Genomic DNA, 21667 nt, shown 5'->3' with positions numbered 1-21667 from the left:
CCATAAATAGTCACAACATCAACTGTAGATACTAAAATGCTAAAAAATTGAGTTTATTAGTTATTTGCAGAACTGAACAATAGCTATATATTCTTTAACGAACACATCTACCATTATATTAGACTTTTTCTTGTAACGACCTTCACCCAAGGATTCAGGAGCGGACCAACCATAAGTTCCTCTACCAGAACTGCTTTGATGTGTTGATTTACTTTTCAATATTCGACTAAGGCCAAAGTCAGCTATCATAAATTTGCCTTCCACGTCTCGAAGAAAATTAGAAGGCTTTAAATCTCGATGAAGAATAGAATTTGGGCGACTATGAAGATCAGATAATCCACTTAAAATTTGTCTAAGGATTTCGGGAAGGGCTTTGTAAAGTTTATCTAAACTAGTAGACTTAACAAAACTTGTCAAAGTTTGTTCGCACAAGTCTAATATCAAATAGACAAAATCTTCATCTTCCTCTTCTACGAAGTTCCAATACTTTACAACATGCTTAGACTTCTTTGCCTTTGGGTTATTCAAAATATTCTTTTCTTGTAGAGCATGATAGGTATCGTTATATTTAAGGATTCGTTTTACAGCTTTTCCATAACCATCCCTTCCCAAACCAAGAAAAACACAGGTTCCACCACTTCCTTTGCCAATCAAGAACTCTTTCATGAAAATCACACGTACATCGCCTTTAATTCTAATATCACCTGGATGTTCAAGCCAATGTTTTTGCATCATTTCAAACTTTTCGCGATGCATCACTGATTTGTCAACGCAATTCCATTCTTGCGAGAACCCAACTGAAAATAATTGTATGCCATTTAGCAAAATATAAAAAACATTCAAATAGTCAATAGTCAATAGTCAATGTCACTGGACTTTGAATCTCTCAAACAAAAAATATCAAATTTACCAATTTTTGAAGTTGACTCGGCACTCAGAAGATTAATTTTTCTCTTTTCTTCGACTAAAAGGTTAAAGTTATCATTATTCACTCATGAAAACATTTCATGCAATTCTTAGCTACAATCCTCAGCACTGCTTATACATAATTTATTAAAATTATTTCAATTTATGATTTTCTCACTAATAAAAAATTCCACCACATTAGATATACCTTTGAATGTTGATGCACTGCTTCTTGGTTCTTCAAGACAGGTATACGAAAATGAACTTGACTCTAAAACAAACAAAAGATAGCGTAAAACACATAAACTCTTTCACCTCAGTAAAGAACATGCCAGGTTTTTTTAAACAGGAATATACAGTGCCATTTCGTAATTGAATTATAGGATAGTTGTATCATTCGGACTTTAAACACCTTTTGATAAAAATATGACAGAAAATCATCATATATTTGCACATAGATCGTGAAACAAACATTTAGCTAATGCAATCGATGTTTACTAATGACAATGCAAAGTAAAATCTTACAACTATATAAATGATCATGGAGCTATATAACATAGGTACTTTGTGGAAACTCAGCAGCAGAGTATAAGAATAAAAATTGTGCAAGTATTTAATTTACGTGTCTTTCCATCAACTACTTTGTTTTCCACAAAATGTATGGTATCTAGAAATATTTGCAAGAGTAATTGCTTAAATTCAAGCGATATTAAATACAAATATATTTTATAATTTAGGCGAACAAGTAGAGTGAAAATTACAATCAAAGTTTCGACATTGTAAATCGTAAATTGAACTCTGTATATAGCTACTTAATTGGTATACACTAAAAATAATTTCGAATGCTTTACTTACTCGTAAAATGTTTTTTGAGATCAGGTCTTGTTTTCCATTCAGACGATCTAATAATTTTATGCACCAAAAGAGGCAGTTCAGGAAAACGTTGCAAGAAGTAGTCTACATAGTTGCCTTCCTTGACATAACGCAACAGATGTGTACGAGGTTTATCGTTCCAATGCTCATTCACGTTTCTTATGAATCTTAAACACCTTGCCCATGTAGGCTCGTAAGTCAGATTTTTCTGTTTGCCATTCTTTTTTAAGGTTTTGAAATCTTTCAAGACTTCATCATCGATACGCGTCATCCATTCCATGGGAGCATACAATTGCGCAACAACATGTGAATTCGGAGAGCTATGACCTTGTGATTGTATCATTTCCAGTTGGTTTCCCATATCACATAGTATGCTAAATTTCTCTTCTTGGGATTGTAGATAAGGGTGTTTTAACGCCTCGTTGGCATTTGGTCGTAGTTTGGGTTCTACCTGTAGCATCCATGATAGAAGATCTTCAAGTGAAGCATCTTTGATTTCCTTTAAGCCAACAGGGATTCCATGTAACAAGTTTTTCAGTCTATACTCTGGAGGTCCAAAAGGATGTTTCCCTTTTGTTGCAACATAATAAGCCACCATTCCTGCATTCTAAAATATATAAAAACGTAACAATGTCAGCAAAAGATTTCAAGAAAATTTGGAAGTAATTTGAGAATGGTTATATTTTTACACCCACCATTACATCAGACTCTGGTTTGTATCGTGCTTTATCAAATGACTCTTCATTAACAACGTACGATTCAGGAGCCACCCAATACTGAGTTCTCTTAGTAGCATCGCTTACATGTGTCTTAAGGCCGTTTTTCAATATTTGACTAATACCAAAGTCGGTTATCAGAATTTTCCTTGTGCGTTTCGTAAAACATTAGAAGGTTTCATATCACGATGAAGAATTGGACGCGGACCTCTATGAAGGTCAGCTAATCCTTTTAAAATTTGTTTAAGAATGTCAGGAAGTAATTTTTGAAGGTAATTCAAACTATTTGAATTTGATTCCACATATTCCTTCAACGACTCTTCACATAGGTCAAGTATCAAATAGACATATTCTGTTCCAAGGTTTTCTTCGTAGTAGGAATAATTCACAACATATTGCGAGTACTTTGCGTTTCCCTCATTCAAAATTTCCTTTTCATTCTCTCCTATTTTCATGCAGCCATCTCGACGAATTCGTTTCACTGCTTTTCCATAACCATCCTTTCCTAGTCCAACATAAACACGGGTTCCATCGTTTCCTTTGCCAATGCAAAATTCGTCTGAGAAAATTACCCGTACATTGTTTACATTTCCAACCTTGTAATCAGGGTGGTGCCCACACTTAATTAAATTTAACAACAATTTTTTGTGCTTTGTTGATTCATCAATGTGTTTCAATTCTTGCAACTGCATGTCTTAAAATAATGTAAAATAAATTAAAGATTAATGATGAAAACATTCAAACAATTGGAACAAGTTAAAAGTTTCCATCACACACAAAATTCGGATGGTGGAAATTACTTATCATATATTTCTGATTTATGCAATTGATTGGACAGCAGTATAAAGGTATAATCAGATACCATAACATGTTTTTTTTATTGTGAAATAAAGCTGTATATAATTACACCTAGTGTTTGTTGCTTTTGAGTGTAAAAAACGTGAAGAGCATGTTTATCATGTCTACAGCTATATATTCAAGTGACAAATACAACAGAACAAATTTATTTCAAATCTCAACTTTTACTCTTGACTCTCAGTCTTTATGAGCAATTCGATGCTCGCCTATCTAGCACTCTGTTAGTATTCACTTTTTATCAGTGAAATTAGACCACAGATAAGAAACCATGCACTATAAAAAGAAATCATCAATTTTAAACTTCAAGGAAACTATAATGCATGGCTCAAATTTATAATCTAATGTTTTCAGAAAGGATTTAGTATTGTCTATTTCAACCATCATTTCCAAATTACAATCTCCGTGATATGATATTGTACATTTTTATTTCTGGTAAATGAATTGTGGTAAAAAGTAATTCTTTGATAGTAACTTACTGGTTAAATGTTCTTCGAGATCTGGAATTGATTTCCCTTCAATTAGCTTCATGATACTATGTACAAGAAGAGGAAGCTTAGGGAAAACATGTAGGAAATACTCTTCATAGTTACCATTGCTTTGAGGCAGTTGTGTAGGAGGCTTATCGCGCCAATGCTGGTGAAAGTTTAGTAAAAATTCTAAACAACCTAGCCATGTAGAGTCGTAGTTTCGTCTATTGAAAAGATTAAAGACTTCAGGGTCGATACAATCTTTCCAACTTATTTGACGATTCAACTGCATATTGACATCTGAATTAGGAGAATGAAGTAAACGCGATATTTTTGTCCGTTGTTGGTTACTCAGGTCACACAGCATATGAAACTTCTCTTTATCAGATAGCAGATAAGGGTGTTTAAGCGCCTCGCTTGCTGATGGTCTGAGATTGGGATTTAGATGTAGCATCCATGAAAGAAGATGTTTAAGTTGAACATCCTTGATTTCCTTCAATCCAACAGGATTTCCACGTAACAAGTTTAGCAGTCTACACTCTTCATATCCAAAAGGATGTTTATCTTTTGTAGCAACATAATAAGCAACGAGTCCTGCATTCTAAAATCAATAAAAACAGTGTGAAAGAAATGTAAAAATTCAACTTTATTTAACACATGGTTACATTTTTATACCTACCATTACATCCGACTCTCTTTTGTATCTTGATTTGTCAAACGACTCATCATCTTGAATATATGACTCAGGAGCAATCCAATACGGAGTTCCCCTATTGCCAACATGTGTTGTAAGGCCATTCTCCATTATTAGGTTTAAACCAAAGTCAGAGATCAGAAATTTTCCTTTTGCATTGCAGAGAACATTGGAAGGCTTCAAATTCCTGTGAAGAATAGGACTTGGCTCGCGGTGAAGATCAGCTAATCCTAATAAAATGTGTCTGAGAATTTTGGGAAGAGAATTTTGAAGATTCACCAAAGTAGAAGAATGCACAAAACTCTCCAACGATTCTTCACATAGGTCAAGTATCAAATAGACCCATTCTGTTTCAGTGTCTTTTTTGAAGTAGGAATAATTCACCAGATAATTCGACTTCTTTTCTTTAACTTCATTACAAATTTTCATTGTTTTCTTCGCAAAATCGATAAAGTTGAACAAAAGTATTCGTTTCACAGCTTTCCCGTAACCATCCTTGCTCAGTCCAAGATAAACACGGGTTCCATCACGTCCTCTGCCAATGCAAAATTCATCTGAGAATATTACTCGAACATCGTTTAAAAGTTCAACCTTCACATTAGGATCTCGCCCATACTTAATCATTTTTAAAAATAATTCTTGGTGTTTTATTGATGGATCATTATAATCCCATTCTTGTAGTTGCAATTCTGAAATTGAAAGAAAAAAATTAAATTTAGAAATGAATGGGAATAATAAAATACAAAAAAGTAGTTAAAGATAGATTGTTACAACGAGAAATTGGATAGCGACTGTACAATCTGTTAAAAGTACAAAAAGCAACCATTATATCATAAACCACCTGTTCAAGAAAACAGTTCTAGCAAGAGCGTTAGAGAGGATAGTTGATAACAAAAAATTAATGAATATAATACAATATGACTACAGATTAGAAAAATACAGATACACACCCTGCCAAGTTTTTACTCTACCTGTAGTAATATTTTTATGTTCAATAAAAAGAAACAAAAAACAGATTTTTTCAAAGAATGACAAGTAATTCTTTTCAAAATTTGCATAAGCGCTGAAAAAATTTTAAATGAAGGATTGTCAAGTTCTTAACCCAAAACTTAAAATATTAGTCAATTAGAAACAAAATTTTAATCTTAATCATGTTGAATTTATTTGCATTTTGTACCTATAATTTTGTCAACTTCATGTAACTTCTCTTTCATCGAATCCCTTTGCAAATCATGTCCTTCTTCCTCATATAATCGTATCAGACGTTCCATAACATTCTTTTGTTTTGCTATATCTTTATCATTGTTGACGATATGAAGATATATTTCATAAACATCTATTGCATCCCTCCGTTCTTCAAGTTTATCAAACAGTTCAGCTAATTCCCAATAAACAGTTAACACTCCATTCACAATTCCAGCTGAAGTAACAATTGACAAGTTCTTCATGTTACAGTTGACAAAATCTTTACTAACGTTAATACCACCTTTTCTGACATTTTTTTGTCGCTGCATTCGATGATGTTGTTCTTGTTCACTGTCTTCCAGTTGTAAACTTTGCATTTCGTCTTCTAGCTCTTGACTTTCAATCAGAGAGAATCCTTTCCTGTAATGCTCCAAGGATTTGTCTTAATTTTCAAGTAACTTATTTAATCCTCCCAATGCAATATGACAAAGACAGACCATTTCTTCTTTCTTCATGCCGTTCTCCAACCTTTCAGTGGTAGAACAAATACTCCGCAAGCCAAGGTACACTTGATGTTCAAAATATTTACAACTGACTTCAGAAGAAAGATTCAAACAATGATTAAAATATTTCGTTGCTTCATCAAATACATTAGAGAGGGTGTAAGCGTTACCAAGACCAAAATATGCCATCATTTTGATGCTGTTCTCGTCTGCAAATTCTACACAATTTTTGTACTGTTCAATAGCCGTTTCATAATCGCCATTATTCATAGAACAATTCCCTTTGTCCAAGTTCTCCATAACTGCTGGAACCGTGAAAGCTAGATCTCTTCTAGTAGTCACGCAAAAATTTATCTAAGTTCTCCAATGTTCTTCATGTGAACAGCAAACTTTTCTTTATTGTACGTATTTTTATGCGCCAAACATCAAAGTTAACTGTTTAACTATATAAGACAAAATTATGAGCTTTACTTAGTCCACTCTTTAGTTTCAAAATTACAATAGAGGGAATTCATTTATGGAAGTTTAAAGCAAGCAAATGAGAGATCTGAATAACATGTATGTAGAGTGTGTGTAGGGTGTTATATACCAATAGGTTAAAGATAGGGCATTTTTGCAAATTGAAGGTAAATCAATTCTCAATAATGAATGCTTTAATACCACCCACCCCCCATAAGTTTCGTAATTTAATTAATTCATTCAAGTGCCCATTTCAGCAACATTGAATTTAGGAGTGATTTCCACCGTATCAGTAAAAAACATTTTAAGTTTCTCAAAACGCTCCAATTTTAAGGCTGTTTAAAGTAGGCAAAATGCTCCTTTTTATGGAGCTTGTCAGTCGCAGGAAAAGTCTGGAACGACTTACTTTTGCAACGTCATGCAAAGTATTTATCAAGATTTATAAACCAACCACATGTTTGTCGGTAATTACACGTTGCAAACCCCCAATCCCACAGTCACGAAAGTCACTCATCAAGACAATACATTATTTAGCATATGAAGACAACGCAAAATGTGACAACTTGAATTTGAATATAGTATTTTGCATTAAAAACTTTCGTCTAATTTCTTTTGAGTATCTTTTTTCCTAGTATTTTTATACACAGGTGTTGAAACACGCGAAGAAGAAAACAATACAACAAAGACTGGAAAATTTACAATCAATGTGACGATCTTTGAGTTAACGGTGTCACAAATTTTGATTTCTTTACCATTTTTGTTCTCGTCAGATCAGAGCCATCAAACTATGTAAAATACCTGTCTTGCATATAGTTACATAGTCGTAGATTAATATACATAAATTGGGACATTTGCTCTAGCTCGTGTCTAATACATATTTCAGCAAAATTGCGCATGCATGAAGGAAGATGCGTCAATACATAAACGTGCTTTGAAAAATCCTTAGAGTTTTATTGTTGAAATTGAAGTAAATAATGATTTTTCTAGGAAAGAAAACCAAACAACAAAATAAAGGCGCCTATTTTTTTAATATAGAAGTATATGAGGTGGACCAGGATCAAAAAATTTTAAAATGTCTCGTAGTACAAAGCCCTCGGTGCAGTCCAATTTTAATTCGTATGTAGTTTCCAAATAGGGAGGTACCCACACGTCACAATGCATTGTAAATTGCAACTTACATGACAAACTTATTATAAAGCCCAAAGTTCAGGTCTACAGCGCGATGAATCTGTGTCAAAAGAGAATTACAAGACGTACCAAGAATCAAATTCTTATAATCCGTTGGCCTTAGTTAGATAGTATACGGAAAAAGCACATGATTAAATCTTTGGAAGCTTCAAAAGATATACATTTGATAAAATTTGCATTTAATCTATTCGAGATTGCAGTAATGCAGCATAGATAATTGGTTAATGATAAACTATCTTAAAAGATTGATTCTCATCAATAAGGTGCTTTACCTTTATGCAATAAACTTATCAGCATATAACTCTAAGTATTGAAATCATTTCCAATCATATTCTTTTTCATAAGAAAATTAGCTTGCGTGTGCTCTTCCTGCCACGTATATCATACCACTCTTGTCATGAATACACGTTAACAAAGTAAAAACCTATGTTATTGCCTTGTTTTTTGGAAATCAAAAATCGGCATCTTGGCTAGAGAATAAAAACTGTACAAAAATATACCAATTATTATGAAATGGTTTTAGTTTGAATTGTTATTGCCTAAATAATTTTTACTTTGATTCCGGTGAGTTTCAAAGAATTATCCTGTCAAAAATATAATCAGAAGATTTGCACTCGGAAAATAGACATATAAATAAGGAAGAAAGACAAGCTTTATGTGAACAAATTTAACTTCTGACACAATGAATTTTCTAATAAATGAAAAAATCTGTAAAATTCAACCTTACGTTTTAAAGCGTTCCGGTTTTTAATATTGACTATTGATGAGAGTACAATACAACTAAGTCTGAAAAACTTACAAAAAATTCGCCGGTCTTCAAGTAATTCAACACTATTGACTTCTTCACCGTTTTTACTACCGTCTGACTACAAGGATCAAAACAACAAGACTGACTTGTTTTGCAACTCCTCATACCTACATAAATTTTCTCAGTTTGAAAAGATCACAGCAAGATATAGTGACCTGGCGACCCTTGGTGGCGGAGATTGGAGGAGTTTTGAAAGGGCGTAGTTTAAATTTTACACGCAAATGCTTTCAAAAATGTCTTTGGTGTGAGCAATAAGCAAATACATTAGAAGAAACACAAAAAACAGTCGGTTATTCATCACATACATCACCATAAATTTGGTCCAAACAACGAAAAAGAAAAGATAAATATTTCATTTTCTAAACCATTCAACTGGAATTTACATTCTCTTTATCGCATTTTTCACCATATTTTAGCATATGATCCATTATACGAAAACCGCTGACAATATGAGTCCATGGTGAGCTCTTATAGAAGATAAATGATCATTCATTTTGTCTATGCTTTCTTACTCGTTCTTGTAATCGTTTTGCAAACGCTTGTTTATTAACAAATTATTAAACGTTTCATAACTGTAGAAAATAAAAAAGTATTACGAGAAAAATTAATTTGGATATGCTGATTGAATGGAATAGACCAAGCAGTGGCTAATAAAAAAACATCAAATCCACTTCATTTGAACAAATAAATTCACGTGACGCATAACTATATGAAGGTCTCTTCACTCGTCATAGACAATCTTGAAAACTTGTTATCAACGAGATTTAGTCCCAACGATATCCGTAACCTTACTTGTGGTTAAAAACGCAACAAAAAACTCCCAATTCCATGGAATTACTGTATAGTTATCGCATTTATATATATTTTTATTTTTCCCAATAAAATTGTTCACTGTTATACTTATCATCGGAGGATTTGTACATAGAAGTAACTCCGATGAGTTTGGAGAAGATCATAAAAATTCAATCAAACTACAAATGTGTCCAGATTTAAACATATAAATATATTTATAAATTGGGACATTTGCTCTAACTCGTGTCTAATAAATATTTGACGAAAATTGCGCATGCATAAACAAAGATGCGTCAATACCGAAACGTGCTTTGAAAAAACCTCAGCGTTTTATTGATGAATTTGTAGTAAGTAATGATTTTTCTAGGAAAGAAAACCAAACAACAAAATAAAGGCGCCAGTTTTTTTAATATAGAAGTATATGAGGTTGACCAGGATCAAAAAATTTTAACATGTCTCGTAGTACAAAGCCCTCGGTGCAGTCCAATCTTAATTCGTATGTAGCTTCCAAATAGGGAGGCACCCACACGTCGCAATGCATTGTAAATTGCAGCTTACATGACAAACTTATTATAAACCACAAAGTTCAGGTCTACAGCGCAATGAATCTGTGCCAAAAGAAAATCACAAGACGCACCAAGAATCAAATTCTTATAATCCGTCGGCCTTAGTTAGATAGTATACGGAAAAAGCGCATGATTAAATCTTTGGAAGCTTCAAAAGATATTCATTTGATAAAAGTTGCATTTAATCTATTCGAGATTGCAGTAATGCAGCATAGATAATTGGTTAATGATAAACTATCTCAAAAGGTTGATTCTTCTAATTCTCATCAATAAGGTGCTTTACGTTTATGAAATAAACTTATCAGCCTATAACTCTAAGTATTGAAGTCATTTCCAAGCATATTCTTTTTCATAAGAAAATTTGCTTGCGTGTGCTCTTCCTGCCAAGTATATCATACCACTCTTGTCATGAATACACGTTAACAAAGTAAAAACCTATGTTATTGCCTTGTTTTATGGAAATCGAAATTCTGCATTTGACTAGAGAATAAAAACTGTACAAGAAATACACAAATTATTATGAAATGGTTTTAGTTTGAATTGTTATTGCCTAAATAATCTTCACTTTGATTCCGGTGAGTTGCAAAGAACTATCCTGTTAAAAATAATCTGAAGATTTGTACTCGGAAAATAGACATATAAATAAGGAAGAAAGACAGGCTTTATGTGATCAAATTTAACTTCTGACACAATGAATTTTCTAATAAATGAAAAAATCCGCAAAATTCAACCTTACGTTTTAAAGCGTTCCGGTTTTTAATATTCACTATTGATGAGAGTACAAAACAACTAAGCCTGCCAAACTTACAAAACATCTTCGGTCTTCAAGTAATTCAGCACTGTTGACTTCTTCACCGTTTTTACTACCGTCTGTCTACAAGCATCAAAACAACAAGAATGACTTGTTTTGCAAGTTCTCATACCTACATAAATTTTCTAAATTTGAGAAGACACAGAAAGATATAGTGACCTGGTGACCCTTAATGGCGAAGATTGGTGGATTTTTGAAAGGGCGTAGATTAAATTTCACACGCAAATGCTTTCGAAAATGTCTTTGGTGTGAGACATAAGCAAATACATTAGAGGAAACACAGAAAACAGTCGATTATTCATCACATACATCACCATAAATTTGGTCCAAACAGCGAAACAGAAAAGATAAATATTTCATTTTCTAAACCATAAACTGGAATTTACTTTCTCTTTATTGCATTTTTCATCATATTTTAGCCATATGATCTATTATACGAAAACCGCTGCCAATATGAGTCCATGGTGAGCTCTTATAGAAGATAAATGATCGTTCATTTTCTCCATGCTTTCTTACTCGTTCTTGCAATCGCTTTGTAAACGCTTGTTTATTAACAAATTATAAAAACGTTTCATAACTGTAGAAAATAAAAAAGTATTACGAGAAAAATTATTAATTTGGATATGCTGATTGAATGGAATAGACCAAGCAGTGGCTAATAAAAAAAACATCAAATCCACTTCATTCCAACAAATAAGTTCACATGACGCATAACTGTATGAAGGTCTATTCACTCGTCATAGACAATCTTGAAAACTTGTTCTCAACGAGATTTAGTCCAACCATATCCGTAACCTTACTTGTGGTTAAAAACGCAACAAAAAGACTCCCAATTCCATGGAATTACTTCATAGTTATCGCATCTATATTTTTATATTTTTCCCAATAAAATTGTTCACTGCAATAGATATCATCGAAGGATTTGTACATAGAAGTAACTCCGATGAGTTTGGAGAAGATCATGAAAATTCAAACTATGAATGTGTCCCATTTTTTAATATTGACAAGAATACACCCCACCCAGGATTGAAAAAACTTACACGTAATTCTCTTGTTTTCAAGTGTTGCAATATAACTTTAATTTCTTCACCGTTTTTACTTCCGTCTGAAAAAAAATCAAAGAAAAAAGACGATGAAAATTTAGGACGGAATTTAGCCATAAGAGACTATGATCAAAATGCTATTGTTCAAATTAAATAAATAAGTGTATGCAACTGTGGTTAGTTATCAACCTTGGAAGTTGGCTGACAGTAAATATTGCCTGTGACTCACCACAAAAATAGTTACGAGCTTCTATTATAATGTTAAAAGATTAAAAATGCTTTTTTTCATGTTAACTACGACTGTTATACGATTATTAAAGCTTTAAGACATTAAACTTAATGAAAAATATGAGTAAAAATGCAATAAAGCAACAATTAAACAACAAATGATAAAGTTTACACAATGTTGACATAGCAACTTGGTGGAAAAATTTGACGCTTTCTTCACATTTTAAAAACTTTACAGTTTTTTGATATTTTAAGTCCTTTCATTTTGAACACAATTTTTGTGACTATAGTGTAGATAATCAAATAGATAAGTTCAAGTATCTTCCGTTTTGTCAAGCTAAATTTATATGAAAAGCACGTTAAAATAAATGATATAAAACAGTGAGTATTTTATTTTCTCACCATAATTTATTGTTTCACTGATGTACTTTGAATTTTTCTTAAAATCTTCAAAATTACAATAATGTTAGAACTTATATATGAAACTTACTTTTTATAGTGCAACTTTGATGTAAAATGTCTTCCTCTTAAATGATATAAAATCTCAATTAGCAGGAATTATGTACAAATGTTTGCAGGTAAATCAATGATGACTGTCGATCCTACCAATCAAATTTCATAAAATGATAACATACTGTGTTATGATACGCCATGTTTTATTAGAAAATTCAATAAAAAATCGTAGAAATCATACGATATTCAAAACAGCCAGGCAGCTGCCTCGTAATGGAAAATACGATCGTTTAGAGTTTTTGAGAATGAAACAACAAGTTGATAAACTGAATGATCAGTTTCCGCAGACAGAAATTTATTTTTAGGAAGAACATAATTAGAAATGTTCACAGCAGATAAAATTTTTGATCGAAAAATCTCTTAGAAAGTTAGAAACAATACCCAACTTGCGACTGGAACACAATATATTATGAACAAAAATCAAATTCTTTACATACGTTTAGGAAATCCATACGCTCTAAGTACTCAAGTAACACCAGAAAAACGGAAAGAATTGTAGCCACGTTGAATAGTGGAATGTCAACTTCTTGTTTGGACCAGCAACTCCATATGCTTAAAGCAGCCATGTAACACTAGAAAAATAACAAGAATTAAAGCAATATTAAACAACAAACCATACTAATTTTTTGGGCAAAATGTATAAAATTTTCAGCTTGTAGTAACAAACCATCTAAAGCTTGATTCCGATTTGGTATTAATGCCTTTAACAAGTAAGATATTTCCTCCCTTCTAAAATTAGAACGGTTTCCTTTTTGACATTGCACACTGCACTCACAGTGACTGCACAGTTGCTCCAGGTGAAATTTTTCTCTGAATATAACGTGCTGCAATATAACATAACTTCTTTGCGTGTTCAGTATTGCTGCATTGACGCATTTTTATCGTTCAGTGTAGTTGAAGATTGCATTCACAACTTTTTTTTTTCTCCAACGGTAAAGCTCCAATGCCAATGCATTCGCAATACATGATATATTTTTAGTGTGGGGATTATATGCAAGAAGTCCCGACTTGTAACATGCATACATGCATGTTGAAAAATACACAACAACTTGAATTATCTTTTCGAAAGCTAATCAAAATTTGTCCTGTCGAAGGATTAGGAAGGAGATTCGCGAATTTTCAACCATGCGTAAATGTTGTGTTGTGCTTTTATTTAACAAAATTTTATGTTCTTATCTTATACCGTCAAGCTGTTGTGTCTTTACTCCTTTAATAGCTTGTAGTTCTAAATTACATCAGAAACCATATAACATTAGTTGGACTCAAGTCATCTGTTCAAGATTAAAATGAACACCAATTTGTACAACAAACCATGCAAAGTGTACCCCTACATATACAACATACCATGCAAAGTGTACCCCTACATACACAACAAACCATGCAAAGTGTACTGCTACATACACATCAAACCATGCAAAGTGTACCCTACATACACAACAAACCATGCAAAGTGTACCCTACATACACAACAAACCATGCAAAGTGTACCCCTACATACACAACAAATCATGCAAAGTGTACCCTTATGTGTACATCATACAACATCATTATACTCCATACACAACAAACCATGCAAAGTGTACCCTTATGTGTACATCAAACTATGCAAAGTGTACCCTACATACACATCAAACCATGCAAAGTGTACCTACATTCACAACAAACCATGCAAAGTGTACCCTATATACATAACAAGCCATGCAAAGTGTAACCCCTACACACAACAAACCATGCAAAGTGTACCCCTACATACACAACATACCATGCAAAGTGTACCCTACATACACAACAAACCATGCAAAGTGTGCTGCTACATACATCAAACCATGCAAAGTGTACCCCTACATACACAACAAACCATGCAAAGTGTACCCCTACATACACAACAAACCATGCAAAGTGTACCCCTACATACACAACAAATCATGCAAAGTGTACCCTTATGTGTACATCATACAAAATCATTATACTCCATACACAACAAACCATGTACATCATTACACATTGTATATCATTATACTCCATACACAACAAACCATGCAAAGTGTACCCTAATGTGTACATCAAACTATGCAAAGTGTACCCCTACATACACATCAAACCATGCAAAGTGTACCCCTACATACACAACTAACCATGCAAAGTGTACCCCTACATACACAACAAGCCATGCAAAGTGTACCCCTACATACACAACAAACCATGCAAAGTGTACCCCTACACACACAACAAACCATGCAAACTGTCCCTACCTCCCCATGTACATCCCGTCTACCTACTTTCAATCCCAAAGCGGCAAATGAATATATTTTTAAATTTAACTAAAGAAAAGAATGCTACCGATGAAAGAAGGCGAAAGGGAGACAGGTTTCTACAAATTTATGATGCAGGCTGTTTACGATTTATGATTTACTGTTGCAGGCTGTTGCATGTTTATGATTAAGGAGTATTGATAAATAAATCATGTCTGAGGGAAGTTATGTTAACTTTGTATCATAGAGAACGTTTGGTTTGGGAATTATTTTAGTATATCATCCAATTATAACTCGTTTTATATACGTTACTCAGTAAAAAACCACTTACGAATTCAGTTGGTGTTTTTTACGAAGGTGGAACATCGCTTTTTAAAGATATCTGAAATATAAACATTGGAAATTAGACAAAAAGAAAGAAATTAAAAGATTATGGAGATATGCATTAATTCTTTTCATAAAAAAACAAGAAAAATAAACAAAGATTATGATAAGAAGCAGTAAACTACAGAAAACCAACATAAAGCAAGAATTTGACAACAAGTAACATAAGACGAAATGAAACGAGAACAGTTTCATAAAAAGATCAGAGCGATTCTCACATCACCACGTTGTTTAACTATGGTAGGAAATCAGATCTTTAAAGGTGAATACCAAAGTGGAAGGGGGATAGTATCAATCATCAGAAAAGAGAATACAATTTAAGAATATAACTACAGTGATAGCAACCTGTGAATATCGACCTTACTTTGTGACCAAGGAATGGTTACTGGGAAGATCGACATTACTTTGTGACCAAGGAATGGTTACTGGGAAGATCGACCTTACTTTGTGACCAAGGAATGGTTACTGGGAAGATCGACATTACTTTGTGACCAAGGAATGGTTACTGGGAAGATCGACCTTGCTTTGTGACCAAGGAATGGTTACTGGAAGGATCGACCTTACTTTGTGACCAAGGAATGGTTACTGGGAAGATCGACCTTACTTTGTGACCAAGGAATGGTTACTGGGAAGATCGACCTTGCTTTGTGACCAAGGAATGGTTACTGGAAGGATCAACCTTACTTTGTGACCAAGGAATGGTTACTGGGAAGATCGACCTTACTTTGTGACCAAGGAATGGTTACTGGGAAGATCGACCTTACTTTGTGACCAAGGAATGGTTACTGGGAAGATCGACATTACTTTGTGACCAAGGAATGGTTACTGGGAAGATCGACCTTGCTTTGTGACCAAGGAATGGTTACTGGAAGGATCGACCTTACTTTGTGACCAAGGAATGGTTACTGGGAAGATCGACCTTACTTTGTGACCAAGGAATGGTTACTGGGAAGATCGACCTTGCTTTGTGACCAAGGAATGGTTACTGGAAGGATCAACCTTACTTTGTGACCAAGGAATGGTTACTGGGAAGATCGACCTTACTTTGTGACCAAGGAATGGTTACTGGGAAGATCGACATTACTTTGTGACCAAGGAATGGTTACTGGGAAGATCGACCTTACTTTGTGACCAAGGAATGGTTACTGGAAGGATCGACCTTACTTTGTGACCAAGGAATGGTTACTGGGAAGATCGACCTTACTTTGTGACCAAGGAATGGTTACTGGGAAGATCGACCTTGCTTTGTGACCAAGGAATGGTTACTGGAAGGATCAACCTTACTTTGTGACCAAGGAATGGTTACTGGGAAGATCGACCTTACTTTGTGACCAAGGAATGGTTACTGGGAAGATCGACATTACTTTGTGACCAAGGAATGGTTACTGGGAAGATCGACCTTACTTTGTGACCAAGGAATGGTTACTGGAAGGATCGACCTTACTTTGTGACCAAGGAATGGTTACTGGGAAGATCGACCTTACTTTGTGACCAAGGAATGGTTACTGGGAAGATCGACCTTTGTGACCAAGGAATGGTTACTGGGAAGATCAACCTTACTTTGTGACCAAGGAATGGTTACTGGGAAGATCGACCTTACTTTGTGACCAAGGAATGGTTACTGGGAAGATCGACATTACTTTGTGACCAAGGAATGGTTACTGGGAAGATCGACCTTGCTTTGTGACCAAGGAATGGTTACTGGAAGGATCGACCTTACTTTACTTCGTGAGCAAAAAATGTTGTGAAGCGAGATCTTGCTCTGCATGCAGAAAATTTGAAAATATTTTCTTGAAAAACATGACAAGACGTCTGTAAATCAACTGAGACGGGCAAAAATTAAACGAAAAACAAGTTTTACTTACATTTCCTTTGATGTTAGGTGACGATGTCTGAGATTGTATTTTACCGATCTAAAATTGTTTAACGTAACGTTAGATTCACATAACCACGTGATCTTGACAATTTCCTCATGAACCTACCTCCCAAGAAAGCTCTTTTTTGATTGGATCAAATGAATAGGTACCAACTGAAAACATGGAACACAAGTCATAAATGTTGATGGGAAACGTCAATGAAGAGCAATGAAACATCAGACTGTAATGTTGAATATTTTATGAGTGTTTATACCGTTTGTAGTCAAGTTAAGGTTGAGAACTTGTTTAGGAAATGGAACAGTCACGACAACATTCTCGATCTAAATAAGATATGGAAACATTGAGTGAAAAGACTTTGAAAAAGTTAATGTTTACAATATTTGACTTGGTATGATGACGTTAGGACGATGTAATTAGTTTTATACAAAATGCTTTGAGATAATACGTATGAAAAAAATGGACTAGTTTAGTTATATCTTTAAGTTTATAAATGCAAGAAGATGCAACAGCAGTTTAATAAATTGACATGATTATAAATACATACATTTTTACCCATAACTGGTTTTGAACTTATCGACAATTCAAATCTTCCACTTCCGCCCTAAAACAACCAAGAAAAAGACGAATGTAGAAAAATCAAACACTTTAATTTATTTCAATCAATAAAAAATATTTTAAAATAATTTCAACAGTTGATAAACCTCTTGAAACAAGACACAAGGCTTTGCAAACAATGGTATAATATTTACTCTAAAGAAAAAACAAAAAATACCATCAAAATAGACAATTTCATCATGAAAATATAACTGCTAAAACACCCACCCGGTTGCCACGTTATATGATATTAAACGAAAACGACCATCCGGGGGGACGAATGACAAAATTCGTTCAGACTAAAATACACAGACATTTGAACGCGGTTTTAGTGCAAGTTTGAAAGAAAAGTGTTCAATGTAAAAAGCCAATTGTTATTAGTCATATTAAGAATAATTTGTGTTGACTTCGACCAGAGACAATCCATATTCAACATTCACACTTACGTAGCTCCCATCTTCTGAGGCGAAGACAAGGATGAAAACTGACATCTTCAAGGATACGAGGATTTGTAAAACACATGTTGAGATCTATAATTAATAGAAATCTTTAATCTACAGATAAATTCAATTTCAATCTAGAGATATAACAAAGTATCATAAATATACCAGGCATGCCAGATAATTTATAGTTGCAGTCAATCTGAAAGAACAAAGTTGAAAAAAGGTGAAAAAATCTTTAAAATGTTGTACTAGAAAGTACATATAACAAAGTATAAAAAAAGGAAGGCACTTACAGTTCCTTATATTTCTGAAAATATGGTGGAGCCCTACACAAAACAGAAAATTCTAGAAATTTAAACATGCCATAATTTTTTAGTTTGTACATGTCCTAAGTTATAATTTAACATCAAACAAAAACAACAAACATATTTTTGTCATACATTTTCAACAAAGTGAACAAGAAATCCACAGTATTATAATGTTGTTACCTGTTTATCAATGATGGCATCAATGCTTTCGGCTACATCAAAATAAATCTATAATATAAATAGAATTAGAAATACTTAGGATTAATTTGTGATAATTAGAATTAATTGAACTAATTATGAATAATTAGAACTAACAACTAATTAGCAATATTTATTACAACTAATTAACAAAAGAAAAAAGTTCACTCAGCACATTACATCTAAAACAAAGTATAAAAAAGGATTTTCTTTCAAATTTCTTAATGGAACAATGTGAATATAGCTACGTACCTCATTATTTGCATATTTTACACCAGTTCTCCTCCATGGAACATTGGACAATTGACCAGTTGGGAGATGACTGCTCATACTAGGAAAATATGAAATATTTAACTTAAATTATATGTAGAATGATCATAAATGTGTAAACTAAATTAAATTTAACTAAATATTGTAGTAAGTTGCATATAAATAACAATGCAAATATAGAAATGTTTAGTGGTTTTACGGATTTGCTTTATATTTATATCTGATCCTTATATGAACAACATATAGATCACTACATAAAAACATGGCTTGTATGTTTACTATAAGGAAGGTTCTTACTTGCTATCTCCAGTCACTTTATTAACAACATTTCTAACTATACTAGGAGGTCTTATTAACTCTTTAAGGACATTTGACTCTGTAGCAAGAGGGAATCCATTATCCAACATCTCTTCCAATAACTGAAGAATATAAAGATATAATATCATATTTTACATCACACACAACAGAAAAAAATTGAAATTCATCTATCAAACAGCTGGATTTTCTACAAAATATACTAATCTCAAACCTCATATACAATGACACAATTTTCTTTAATGATTGTCTCAGTATAGTCAGAGAAATATTCTTTGATCAAGTCAACGACTCGATGAAGAAATTCAATCACAAACAAAGGTGGAACTGGAAAGGAATGTTTTCAATTCATCAACAATAATAATCATGAAAGTGTTCACCACATGTTAATGATATGAAGGCTAAATTATTTTTATCTACCACTAAGAATGCCTAATGCAATGTCTTTTATTGAGTGTTAACACTTCTTTGCAATGTAATGCATACTTTTTAAATTAAAACTAGCAATCAATCTCATGATTGGATTAGAGGCAATTGATTCAAAATAAACATTAATAAAACATTAACTAACCTTAATATAAACACAAACCTTCATTTTCAACAACAGAAACAAAGAAGAGATCATGGCGAAATATACTGATGAGATAACTGAATCCTGTTGCAATTACAGGAGGAATGTCTTCTGGAGAAGTAGCCTGAACATAAAAGATGATATTTAATTTGTTTAGGAGCATTTTTGTCAGAAAAATATAACATGAAAACCGTTCATGAAAGTACCTTAAAACTTCTCAACCAAACAAGCACAAACAACAATTTACACATAAATTCATTTACCTTTCCTTGAGCTTCGAAGAAATAATCACAAACAGAGCGTCCCAAAACACTTCTCCAATGTTTTTCCAGAAATATATCCCTAAATGTACATGAAAAACATCATATGACCTAGTGACTCACAGTAACCCATTTGGTGTAAAGTTGTGATAACTAAACAATTGAGGAAGCTGAAATCATCAAAATGGCATCATCTAAATGACTTCAAGACTATCAAAATTACAGATATCAGGGAATATCTCACGATTTTTATGACATTCTTTATTTTTTTGGGTATTAATCCTGTCACATGATACTTCTCATAATCTACCTTCACTGGCTTCTGACATTGTTCAAGCTTTCCTTTAATATCTTACTGAAACTAATCTCATTTTACCTCATTCAAATAATTGTAAAGTACTTCTCATAATAATCACGAGCTGAGAGCAAGAGAAGAGCTTTGAGAGCAAACAAATATAACACCAATACATACGGTCACTACCGACTCACCCTGAATGGTTGATGATAAACAAACTGTGAATCATTGTAAAATCCACAGATAATAAAACCTATAAAAATGTATTTCTCCTTTACTTAACTAGCTTAATGGTTATAAAACTATTTTCATGTAAGTTCATTTCGTAAATATTTATTTATATTATTGCTAACATCTAACCAACATTTAAAAGCGATGTTTCCATTTAAAAGAATTAAGTTTCATGTAATCATCTTACTTGTCCCCAGACCACTGAAGACTCAACCGCATTTACCAGCTGGCTTACCTTACTTATCTTTAATTATGGTCGTGAAGATTTTCGTCTCAATCCCATGATCCTAATTGATAACATGTCAATGAATTGGAAGAGTCCCAAACAGTTATAAAATATAACGACAGATAAATATAATGCACTAGGTACAAGGAGAGATGTTCTGTTTAAGTCGATTTTAATTTTGTTTAGAAAAACGTATTTCGAGATAGGAATGGACCGTGACTTCGTTCAGTTTTTTTATGAACATGCTACAGAGTCCCCGGAGTCTACAAACATGTTAAAACCTTAAACATAGACTGCATTCTGGAAAATAACTTTGTTCAAATCCTGAGTTTAATAAATAAGTCTCATTCTACTCGGCACTAATACAATGTTGTAATATTTAAAGGTAAAATAAACAAGAATTCAATTAAAATAACGAAACATGCATGGACGCAATTAATAAGCTGGAGTCCCTCGGCAGTATTCATACTTTGAAGTTCCATACACACCAATTATACACACTACAATAATAGAATCAATGGAAATAAACTGAGAATGTAGATCTTGACGTAACAAGGAACAAATGACTGAAAGAGACAGATCTGGCTAACTATTTAAAAGACTGAAATTCATAAATGCCAGCTTGTGGCTTAAATAATACCATCTTTTGTCTCAAGAAAAATGCAACACAACTAAGCCTGAATAGACAAAAATTCAACAACTTTGACTTCGTCATCATTAACCTCAACGTACACAGATTTTCTTTGAACAATTTCAAAGCTGCAACAAAGGAAATACTGGGAAATGGTCACAACCTCACATAAAAGTCTCATTTTAATCAAATATTACCAATT

The 21667-nt window shown here is 33.2% G+C and overlaps 1 protein-coding gene and 1 pseudogene across 1 annotated transcript in view; both read right to left on the bottom strand.

Annotated features, from left to right (window-relative positions):
• The window catches only part of LOC124438782, a 32028-nt gene that overhangs the window by 1297 nt on the left and 9064 nt on the right, over positions 1-21667 (bottom strand). The window contains exons 9-12 of the mRNA XM_046988977.1: positions 1762-2386; positions 1115-1177; positions 911-964; positions 112-797 (exon numbers count right to left, since the gene is read on the bottom strand). Of these exons, the coding sequence (XP_046844933.1) occupies positions 112-797; positions 911-964; positions 1115-1177; positions 1762-2386 (1428 nt within the window). The remainder of the gene's footprint in view (positions 1-111; positions 798-910; positions 965-1114; positions 1178-1761; positions 2387-21667) is intronic.
• On the bottom strand, positions 6617-20726 carry LOC124437987 (annotated as a pseudogene).

The sequence above is a fragment of the Xenia sp. Carnegie-2017 genome, unplaced genomic scaffold (genome assembly GCF_021976095.1).
Source record: "Xenia sp. Carnegie-2017 unplaced genomic scaffold, XeniaSp_v1 HiC_scaffold_19, whole genome shotgun sequence".
Taxonomy (NCBI): Eukaryota; Metazoa; Cnidaria; class Anthozoa; order Malacalcyonacea; family Xeniidae; genus Xenia; species Xenia sp. Carnegie-2017.
Note: the sequence above shows the minus strand (reverse complement) of the source record. Positions and strands in the feature narration are given on the sequence as shown.